At 44.7% G+C, this 11715-nt stretch overlaps 1 protein-coding gene across 1 annotated transcript; it reads right to left on the reverse strand.

Moving 5' to 3' along the window:
• Nucleotides 1–1740: 1740 nt before the first annotated feature.
• On the reverse strand, nt 1741–8128 carry LOC137842152 (fibrinogen-like protein 1-like protein). The gene is made up of 4 exons (XM_068655896.1): nt 8023–8128; nt 6280–6420; nt 3784–3846; nt 1741–2800 (listed from the first exon to the last, which is right to left on the reverse strand). The coding sequence occupies exons 1-4, from the start codon at nt 8024–8026 to the stop codon at nt 2172–2174; spliced, it is 837 nt and encodes a 278-aa protein (XP_068511997.1). The 5' UTR covers nt 8027–8128; the 3' UTR covers nt 1741–2171.
• Nucleotides 8129–11715: the final 3587 nt, after the last annotated feature.

An 11715-nucleotide genomic window follows, 5' to 3' on the forward strand; every position in this document is an offset into this window, starting at 1 on the left:
TTTCATTCTCAATTTCATTCTCAATTCTCTGCAGCTCCCCTGCTACCACAGCCTTGCCATGTAAGCCCAATACAAGGTGTCACCTCAAACCAACTCTGGCTACCGGAACTGTGCAAAGTAAAGCTGCCATTGAACTGCTGGGAGCTGGAGGTCACTACCATTGGGTAGCCAGGAGCCAAGCAGGACTTAGAAAGCATTTGGATTTGGAAAGCAAAGCTTAGAAGGAGCTGTGTAGAGCTAGTGCTGTTGTAGGAGAGATGACAACCTGGCTGCACACTGGGATGTGCTGTTGTGCGGGGATGAGGATCATTTGCTCCTTAGACTGGCCGTGCAAACACAAGTCCAGTTTTGGAGTTCCACTTGGAAACCTCAGAGGCCCAGGAGCAGCAGCAGTGTCATTTCTCAGTCTGCCTGGTGCCACCTGAAATCATTGAGCCTTCTGGCTCTGAAAGCCAAATCTGCTCTGAGGACAGTGTATGGCAGGGAGAACACCTTCCAGCCACCCATTCTCCTCATCTGCTGCTATGGGTGTTTCTCTACCAGCTGATGCCAAGTCCCATCATTGACCTGCCCTGTGCACTCCCTCTCTGCACTGTGGTGCCCATTGCAAGGAGACACTATAATGAGGGAATCAAAGGCATAGCTTTTTCTCAGAGTGAATGTTCCCTTTCTGTCTTAGAGGATAACTGGTGTCAGGAAAGGCACTTTTAGGATCTCTAGTCCAACCCTTGCATGGCAGAATTGACCCCCAAAGCAGATCAGACTGCTCAGGGCTATGTCTTATTTAATTTGGATTGTTTCCAAAGCTGGATATTCTCTCATCTCTGGAAAGGGCCAAGTGACACTGCAGAGTCTCTAATGGGTCACCCTCCAAGGCCAAGTGGGGATTCCAGCCAAAGTAAGAGACTTTGGCATGGGCTGGATTCTGAGGTCCCACCAGTTCTCTGCACTCTGTCTTCGTGGGTCATTGCTTGGTGCTGGAGGCTCTCAGGAGAGCAAGTGAAGAGAGAGCAAGCACTGCTGGTGCTGTGCTGCCTCAAAACAAAGCCAGAACCCTTTGTGAGGGTGACAGTGCTTCTTGAACATTATGTCCTGGCAGCACCATAGTGTCATGGGATGAAGGAGCTTCAGGGACCTTGTCCTGCAGCCTCACAGCATCAGCTCAGTCTGCACCTTTCCTGACAAAGGTTCATCTAAATTGATCTTTGGAATTTTGATATGATGAGCTACACTCTGCTCATTCCTGTAATAGGCTCTTTCCTCATTATAATCTGTCCTAATTCAACCAACTCCTAACATCTAACCTACCTTTCTTTTGCTTCCATTATGTTCAGTGCTTCTTGGTCACAGCAGAAAGATGTACTTACATCTTTGATATCATTTTTATGTAGGATCAAAGCATGACTGTGCAGACATGCAGGTGCCATGACCAACTCTTGACAGACACAGACTCCCAGCAGGATGATGTCATCACAGGGACATCACCACAGAATTTTACACTGGACTGTGAACATGGTGATGATGTGTGAAGAGTTCTTTCATGTGCTGCATCCCTTCTGAAACCTCCTGCACAGATTTACAGGTCCTATATCTCAGTGTAACTTGTTTTAAATTCTCTTACATACATTTCTGTGAGAAACACTCCAGACTTTTTCTCTCTATAAGCTCCATTGCTTCAGTCTTAGCACCTGACATGGGATTTCTTTGGTCTGAGTGGGAGCACATCAGAGATACAGAACAGACATTCATTAATGGAGCTCAAGGAAGCAAATTTATTTGGCTGCTTTACCAGACACCACAGAGAGACACAGAGTGTATGGAATTCGTGGCACAAAGCTGTTTTGCTTATTGTGAATTCTGGAGGCAACTAATAATCACTGACAAAAAGTCATTACAGGGTTCAGTGTCTTCCTCCAACAGGGAAGGTATATGCAGAATCCACGTTTCACCTTTTTTTTTTTTTTTTTCTTGATTATGAACGTAATAAAAAGGAATCATTGGCAAGCACAAGGAAAGAGCTAAAGAAAGGGGAAGCCACTCAGAGACAGAAAAAAGAAAGAGGCATTTCAATAAAACCCTGATACTCTTAGGCTCTTCTCTCTGCTACAGAAACGCTCAAGCTGTGCAGAGCCTTTGAGAGCACCCAGTTCATACAGGAGCGGGAAGAAGCACTAACAGTATGGAGCTGGTTTGATGAGGATAAGGGAGGATTTGCAGTCCCCTTTACACAGGCTACCCCATGTCATGCCACCCTTGAAATTCAGCCGTACAGAATAACATGCTGAGTACCACCACCCGCCCTCATAGCTATAGGCACAGTTCTTACTGTAAGTATCCTGATCCCGATCTTTTGTGGAAAACTTCATGTTGTCATGCATAGTGTTGGGATTGTCTGAAGTCATGGCATCTCCCGCTGTCCCTGTGTAGGAGCCCAGCCTCAGCCGGTAGCCATGGGATTCATCTTCCACACTGAAGAGGTTGTAGTCTGCAAATTTGATGTTGTTTTTGGTATCCCAGATGACAAATCTGACCTGGTAGACCTTCTGCTTGGCAATCTGATGAATATACTCGGTGCCCAGCCAGTACTCGCTGCGCACATTCCCAAAGCCATATTTATAGGTGCTCCAGGACTCAGCCCAGGTGACAGCTGTGTCTTTCTGGTTCCTCTGGATGACTGTCCAGCCCCCATTTGTCACATTCATTTCACAGTACACCACAAGCTGGTGGAGTCCTTTTGGCTGGATTATGTAGACACCACTGCGGCTACCAGCAGGGATCTCGCTGCAGTCCTTGGGCCAGCCTGGAGCAGGAAACAGAGCTGGTTATTGCATTGCATTGCATACAATGAGACACTGAAATCACCTGGTAATTCTTTTGTACCTATATTTTATTGCACATACAATCCTGAGCTGTATTCCTGACATATTCCACAGGAGTAATTTAAAGTCTTGAAATAATCAAAAACATTGCCTTCAACCAGCACACAATACAACTTTGTCCAGTTCAGTGTCTCTGTCACCACACCACTGCAGTGCTGTGGTGATTCACCTGTAGCATGTTGGTGATATATCACCACAGAGATAAATGCAAATCTGGGTTCTAAAGCCACTTGCATGGAAGGATTAGAGATTTATAGTCATTTTAGAAAACCCAGAGTGTGGTCCAGACATCCATATTGCTCATAACAAAATCAGCCTTTGTGATCTCAATAGGACAAATCCACTGGTTTTCTTTGGGCTTACCCAAGAGCTCTTTAGAGGTTTTCTGACTTATTTTATTTTATCAGTCTTTCCATTCTCTAGAGTGTCAGCCCCTTAAACAATGAAGTGATGTGTTCACCCACATACCAGTGGTTATTTCTACCCGGTGAAACCTTATCATGTGGTCATATGGGCTGATGTTGACTTAGTGAGTTCTGTTATGAAGTCAGTCCTTTTCCCACACTGCCTTGTCTTCAAATGAATGGCAAAAATAGGATAATAACCAAACGCCACAATCTGAAGGCAAATAATGAAGCATGACTTTACAGTTTAGATCTTTAGATAGAAACTTCATGTTAAAATCCCTCATCATTAAATCCAGGACATGGCTGGTATTAGGGTCCATCTGAGACTATGAGCTGTGACACTTCTGTAGCCTATTAGAAAATCAACATTTTTCCTGGCAGGAGCTTGTGTACATGTAGGATATGGACTGAGGTGGCTGAGAACTCTTCACGAGCCTCTAGGCTCTTAGTAATGGTGCAATCTATTGAGCAGATGTACTTCTTGAGAATAGACTTACCATGAGCCACTGGTGGATGAGGGGCAATGTCTCTGACCTGCCGAACATGTTTGTCATCCTTATCTGAATTGAAAAGAACAGAGGAGACAGGACTGAGTGTTGAGAGTACATATCAAATGCCTACTGGGAGAACATAATCTTCTCCAGATGATATTCCAGTTTTTTGGCTGTTGTTGTTCCTCACTCCAGAGTAGCATACCTTTACCACTTCAGGTATCAGCCAGATGGTAGTTCAGGGCAATTTAGCTCTACAAATACCTGAGGGGACAATGTAGAGAGGATGGGGCCAAACTCTTCTCGGTGGTGGCCAGTGATAGGACAAAGGGTAATGGGTATAAATTGAACTACGGGAGGTTTCATTGTCATATGAGAAAGAACTTCTTTACAGCTTGGGTGACAGAGCACTGGAACAGGCTGCCCAGAGAGGCTGTGGAGTCTTCTACTTTGGAGCTATTCAAAACACACCTGGATGCCATCCTATGTAACATGCTCTATGTGACCCTGCTCGAGCAGGGGGACTAGATGATCTCTGGAGGTCCCTTCCAATCTCAACCATTCTCTGTGATTCTGTAATTTACATGATGTTAGTATGGGGCAGATGCTTCCTTGATGAGAATGGTTAGAGCACACTTTGTGTGGGAAGAACCTTAAATAGTGGTAGCAACAGTAGGAAGACAGTTGCTAATTTACAGTAGAAGTTAGAAACAGATTCAGGAAGAAGAGGGATTAGAGGGGAAAGAAATGTGAGAGATGACACAGCAAAACCAGTTCTGGTATCAGGAACTTTAAGAGGAGCTCTGCTCAGCTGGCTCAGAAAGGAATTTGAAGGGTGTTGCTGGATGGTTCACAGTGAAATAATGCAACTTGTTCACAAAGACACCTTGTGTGTATACAATGATGGTTAAAAAACAGACGCATGGATCACAGGCCTGTGAGCCATGCCCATCACAAACAAACAAACAAACAAACAAATTAATCCCATCCCCTCTCCAAAATAGACATCTAACCCTACAGCTGCTGCTCTTTGCCATCCTCAAATATCTGCTTCCTGCTTTCTCTCTCAACTAGTTCTTTCGTGTCCTCTCCCTCTTAGGAAATGTTTAACTTAATCCTTTTTCACAGTGTATAAGCCCATTCCTTCTTTTGCTATACCAGAGTACACTTCTTCCTGCAGCTAGACTGTATATTGCTAACACATCCTCCTCCATAGTCATCTGATTTTGGAGCTGGACAATTAAATTCTTCAGTTTTCCCTGGCACAGTCTACCTGGCATATTTCTTACCCCCTTTCTGCAACTCTCACTAAATATCTCTTGAAACTCACCAGTAAATGTGGTGGTTGGCCTGAGCCTGTGTAGAGTGGAAAACACTCTTGCAACTTCCGTGCACTTTCTAAGCAGGGTATTTACTTTTACTACAGCGATATGAAGCTATTCACTAACATTTGTTTGTAAGTCAAAGTCTGCCCCTCTTCTCTTCTGCTTTCACTTCCTGTCCATTTGGATTCATACCTCCACAAGTTGAAATGGTCTTACCTGGCATGTCTCCCTGCTTACCTAGCTTACATTCACGCTGCTTATGTTTTTAGAGAACCATACCAGTGGTCTGAGTGAGAGATGAGGGTGAAGCTCAGAGCACACTTCTTTTTATGTATTCAGACTTGCACTTCTCAGGGAAGCTTGCCAAGCGCTCAGTCATAGATGCTCTCCATGTTGGCGTTTTCTTGACAGATGACCTTTGCAGTGAAGGCTGATGTGAAACCAGTGTTGAACACTTGGACCTTGTCCCTTTCTGCCAAAAACTCTTATTCCATTGTAAGTGAACCATCTCTTTCTGGTCACACAGCCACCCATTTTTTTCTAGGAGGCTTCCTCATAGCTCCAATGCTCCCTGGTAGTTAATAAATTACTCCCTGCTGTCATCTGACTAGCCTATGTCAGTGACACTACTTACTACGGATTCTGACTGTTACTACAGACTCTGTTGTAACTTCACTCATTTCCTCTGCATTCAGTTTTCTCTTGCTAACCTTGTGATTTCCAGAGGTGGCTAATGTTCTTGCTGTCATCAAAACAGTGTGATCATTTGGTTTAACACCTGTAACACTACTTCAACACCTGTAACACTACTTCTCCAAGGAAGCACCCATTGTCCAGAGCACCATTGCCTTGGTCTTCCTGCCAGTGAGATTGGACCTTTTCCTTTTCCTGTGATCTTGGGAACTCTGGGTTTTAGACTATTGGACTCACATATGGGCAGAAGAACTTAATGTCACACAGAAGATGAGGCAGGCTACAATCAGAGGATGACTCTGAGATTATTCTTGTTCCAGTAAAGTAGCCTAAATTGGTAGCAAATTGGTATTGTCTGTACATAGAGTAATATTTAGTCCTTCCTCCATGGCACAAGGGTGGGGTCACGTTGGGGTGGAGAGCTATCTAGGATCTTACTGAACATGACTTTGTCTGCCTCTCCCTGTTACAGTGGTATACTTACCAAGCTGGAAGGACTCTGGGTGAAGATTCATAATTTCATCCAGTGTGCCATTGCAAAGATGTAAGTTTTTTATGTCAAAGGCAAGAAGTGCTGCCGGAGCCAGCAGGGAGGTACAAATCAGGAGACAAAGGTACCGGGTAGCTAATATGGGAAGAAATTGAAAAAAAATAAAAGAAGAAGAAGAAAGGGCACATAACTCTTCCATGAGTCCCACTTGACTCTTGCAGAGTAAAATACAAAAATAAATTTATTTATTTGTAGAGCTCCCTCTTGGAGCTCAAAGTCCCAATTCACTACCTTAGATGAACTATCAAATACTCATTGACAGGAGTCATCAGCAGTGGCAGCTTATGTTGGTGATTTCTGAGACAGATAAGGTGTGAAAACCTTGTCCAAACCCAAAGTAACTGTAATCAGAAATCCCTGTGAAAACCAAGTCTTGGGGCTAGAGATAACAAGTAGGGTAAGGATGGAAAGAGGTATCCTCTTTCCTCCCAGCTCCCATTCATATGTATTCTCTGGTGTGAACTGGGAGTACACTTGCTCCCAGCCCAGGTTGGTGGGTAGTAAGAACCCAGATGTGTCGGAGGAAGCAGAAGAAACATTCAAAAGCCACTGCCTAGCTGTTGCAAATTATCTCTTTTATATATGGCTACTTCAGAAAGTCCACATGTAGCCATCTGACCCAGACTGTTCTTGTTTGGAGAAGCTAGGAAAACCAGCACACTTTTTGTAATATTAAATCTAAATAAAATGACAGAAAATTTATCATGGTTCCTGAACAGCGGGGAATTACAGAGATACCTACTCATAGGGAAAACAAATCCATGATATAATAGATACAGCTCATCCTGTCAGATTACTAGTATGATCCCTCTACTGTTTGAACAGGAGCAGAGCCTATCCCAGCACTGCCATGGGATACCTAGTTTTGGCAGGTTCTTAGAGATGACTGAGAAGGAAAGTGTTCAAACTGGGATTGCCAGACTGGAACTAGTATGTGTGATTGCAGCCATCCTAGATATAAACACCCCTTTCTGGGAATACTGAGAGTTGTCCAAATGGTTTGTGCTGGATACAGTTCTACACCAGAGCTCTTTTAATCACTCTCCAGTCCAACTGATTTGTTTCTCAATTGCTATCTAACATTGAGCGTCTTGATGCACTTGTGTTTAGGGACCTGTTTAAAGATATCATGTCTTCAGGCCATTAGAGAAGCAATGTTCCTTCCACTACTGGCCCATTCCTCCATAATTAGCCGTGAAAGGTCTGACTAGGATGTAGATGCAAAGGAGAAGAACAGCCACTCCTGGGTGTTCTTCTGGGGACAGCAGTGTGTTTTCAAATCATCTAAACTCTAGATCTTGATACCTGTTCAATATTATATAAGAAGAATATCTAAAAAAAATTAATAATTATAAAATCCATTTTCTGTGCTAGAGTATTTAATATTTTCTCTGCAGAACTGAAAATTACAAAGAATGTTTGGTAAACTTGCATCTTGTAAAATGGGCTATCTGGCACTGCAAGGCTACACCGATACAGCGTGTACATAGCAGAAAATGCAGTCTTCTGTTCCAGCTCCCACCCCAGGGCACAGTGAGTCTGGGCAGACTAATGGACTTAGTGTTGCAATAGCCAGGGTGTGGGCAGAAGTGAGCCCAGCAGCAGACAAAGTGCTCTGGGATCCACAGCACATTCAGCAACACAGTGCCATTCCCTCCCAGCCCAGCCCACACTCACCCATGCTGTCTCTGAGGGGACCCTGCAGAGTGGAAAGCCAGGCAGGTTTGGCTTGGCTGGAGAGGTGTCCAGCCTGAAAGTTATAGGACTCGGCAGGTAAGGGGGTGGAGGCACGAGACCCAAACCACAGCACTTATGCTCTGGCTGGCAACAGCATCAATGTTTTATGGCTTATTTGCTCTTCATCATTAAGTAATATGTCCTCAAACAAAGAAGGCTGTGTTTTAAAAAGATGCAGATATTTCTTCAGAGGCAAAGCAAATAATTAAGAGCTCATGAGACAGTGCATTGAACAACCTCAATTTACAATGTCTGCCTCTTCCCACCTCCACTCCCACTTCCCTGCTTGAAGGGTTTCCCCAGGGAACAGTATCCTCTGAGCACCCTGAACATTTCAACTTGAAAGTAAATACCCAGATGACATTCCCTTCCTGGATGGAAATCAAATGTCAATGGGTAAATCGCTCTTTCCAGAGGAGGCATTGAGCTAAACAGCCATTGGGGACCCATTTACATCCTCTACTATTTTCAGGAAAGAGGTACTCAAGTGTTCCTGGCAAATTTTGCATTTTTTATCTAAGCACTGAACTTCAGAAAGGACTACTCCATGTGTCTCCTGACATGCCTGCCACAACCACCCTGCCTCTTTTGCAACATGTGCTGTGCTTGTCCCTGGTACCACTGCCCCTGAAGCAGTCACAAGGGAGTTTTAGGAAGTGTGACATGGCACTGATGTAAATGGTCTTAGTTCAAGCCTCTCTCTGCAAATTACAGCATGTAATTCTTAAAGAAAATTCCAATCCATCTTTTTTTTTTTTTCCTAGGGATCAATACCTTAAAGAGAAGAGCAGGAAAAGGGAAGACCTTAATGCTGTCTACAACTACTTCATGAGATACAGAGAACACAAAGCCAGATTGTTCTCATTGTGCATAGTGATGGGATAAGAAGCAATAGATCTAACTTGGAATATTGGAATATTCCAGTTAGAAATAGGGACTATTTTTAGCATGAAGTTGGTCAAACACTGGAACAGGTACCCAGGGAGGCTGTCGGATTTCCATCCTTATAGGTTTTCAGTACTTGACTGGACAAGGATGTGAACTTTATAGATCTGCTTTGAGAAAGGTGGTTGGACAAGATGACTTCCAGAAGTCCCTTCCAACCTAAATTAATGTATGACCCTGTGATTCTGTGAATCTGCTATGAGATGCTCGGGGACAGGATGAGAGGTGATGGACACAAGAGAAGGAAGGGAAATTAAAATTCGATTAAAAAAAAAAAAGTATTACGCTGAGGCTGTTCAAACACTGGGAAAAGCAAACAAACAAACAAACAAACCCACTTGACATGACCCCAAGTAACCCATGCTAAATTTTCCCTGCTTTGTCCTAGAGGTCAGACCAGCAACACTCAAAGTTTGTTCCACTCTTTGTTACCTCATGTTTCTCTAGTTCCCTGAAGAGCACTCCTTCCTCAGCCCCTATGCCCTTGTATTTCTTAACAACTACAGCCATGGTGCCAGGTGTTGTGCAAGATGCAGAGGTGGATGCAGCAGAACATGCATTGTACTCCCAGGAAAAGGCACTTTATCAGTGTGAAGAGCAATAGTAAAGGCTAGGGAACACAGTCAGAGGGCCTGTGGAGCATGAGAGACTTGTACAGCCAGGTGTGATTTACCCTTTTAGGATTAACTGCTACTAGCATGGCCTTGAGCACATTGGTGTGCCCTAATGGCTCAGCACCCCCTGGCACCAACTCCACTTGGGACCTTCAGTTAGTTCAATCCATGCATCCATGAAGTTCCAGCTCAGCCCTAGGCCTTTAGTCTTGACCTGAAATACTTGTATGGGTAACTGGGCTCCAGTCCTGTCTATGGCCTTGCTTTCTGAATGGATCTTAGACCTATACCATAGGTAGTTTGTCTCCTAGATTGACCACTCTGATCCATGTTGTAGCTTATCCCCAGACCTGTTCCTTGCCTTTTGTCCTTTTGTATAGTATCCTTGACCTGGTTAATCAACCAGGTTTGCCTTGTCTAGGGGTGTCGCCAACACTCAGCTGTCTGCTGTGCTCAGCCCTTGCAACACAGAGCCCCTTTGGTGAGGGTACTGTTTTCTTGACTGAGCTCCTGACTTGCCTGCCCTTAAGGAGCAGCCAGCCTTTGCTTCTCCCAGAGATGTAGCTCATTCTCCCTTAAGTCCTGCACAGTGCTGTGTGCTCTCCCTCTCTGGAGCGCAGTGTTTGGATGTTGACCTCAGCTCTGCTTCCAACTTTTATCTTCTCACAGTTTCTCTTGCATCTTTCTTATAAACAGATCCCAATTCAGAGTGATATAGAAAACACTTGTTTTATAGCCTTGAAGACACTGGAATATTTGAGCTAAAGTTACAACAGAGTTGTCTGTTATCTGCTGAGTTGCAGATAAGCTGTCCTGTTGACACACTGCTTCTTTGAAAGAAATACCATATGCATTCATTTGGCACAGTCTAGTGGAGTCTGCTATGCAAAGGAGCAGGGAGGACTTTCTCTCCATGCCCCATGGGGCTCATGTTCCCTCTGCATCGAGCAGTCCTGTTGTGAGCAGTGGGCCAAGCAACAGTTCGCCAGCTAGCCCTGGCACAGGCAACCTGAGACCTTCCATTTCTTACCTCCAATGGCCTCTGACACAAGGTGGCTCATGGGAGCCCCTAAGTCACCCACTTCCCTCCCGTGCCTACACAGAACGGAAGCATAGCCCTTCTGCCTGGGGTCCTTCTTCTCAGGGTAACCTGGGCTTTCCTACACCTATGGACTTGGAATTGCTGCTTTTATGCTTCTCTCAAACTAAAGAAGGCTAAGGGCAAGGGGATTGGGATGTTCAGACTCTCACTCTCTAACCAAGCAAGAAGGGGTGAGATGTAAGGGTGCAGATGGAATTTGATCCAAGGAGCCCTTATCTCGGAGAGGGCTGGATGCCAGTGTCCATCCAGACCTCCAAGCTGCATTAATTGACATGGGTTCCTGCAGTATGGAAAGTTCGGTTGGAGCCTCAGTTTGATTGTTTGGTGTGCACACTGGATTTAAAGCTGTGACAAGAAGACGACAGATCTGGTCTATACACTGCTGAAAACAGTGCTTGTCTGCCAGGAGAAAAAAGCAGAAGGGCCATATCTTTACACTCTTAGAATTGGCTTGACAAAGTGATAGAGTTGTCTGCACCTTCTGGCCTAAAAGGCAGTTCTCCCAAACCACCTGTTTTGAGAGCATTTTGCCACAGGGCAACATTACTGGGGCTGGGGGCTCTGAAGGGCTTTGCCAGGCCAAAGACAGGGTTTGGGAAGGAGAATGGAAAAGGGAACCACAGACACCTGTTTGTCACCTGGAGCCATGCTCTCTGCTTAGCCTATGCAGATTGTGGTGCCTTGGGACATTCTGTATGCAACAACTTCTGGCTGCTGGACACTGGTTCCAGCCCAATGACTTAACTCATTGATCCTGAAACCTGCCAGTGGAGAGTTAGCAAGTAGGAAGGTCTCTTGAAGATGTGTACTCATTTTTCCAAGGTCACCTTTGAAACTGGACAAATGGAAACCTAACCTTGGTAGTCTGTGTCCTTAAAAAGCTGGCTCTCTCCACTTGAGTTTGATCATGGCTCTCCAGAAATTGTTCCAAGTGGGCAATTCACATGTAGTGTTTGTGTAGCTGAAAGAGTC

The sequence above is a fragment of the Anas acuta genome, chromosome 19, assembly GCF_963932015.1.
Source record: "Anas acuta chromosome 19, bAnaAcu1.1, whole genome shotgun sequence".
NCBI lineage: Eukaryota > Metazoa > Chordata > Aves > Anseriformes > Anatidae > Anas > Anas acuta.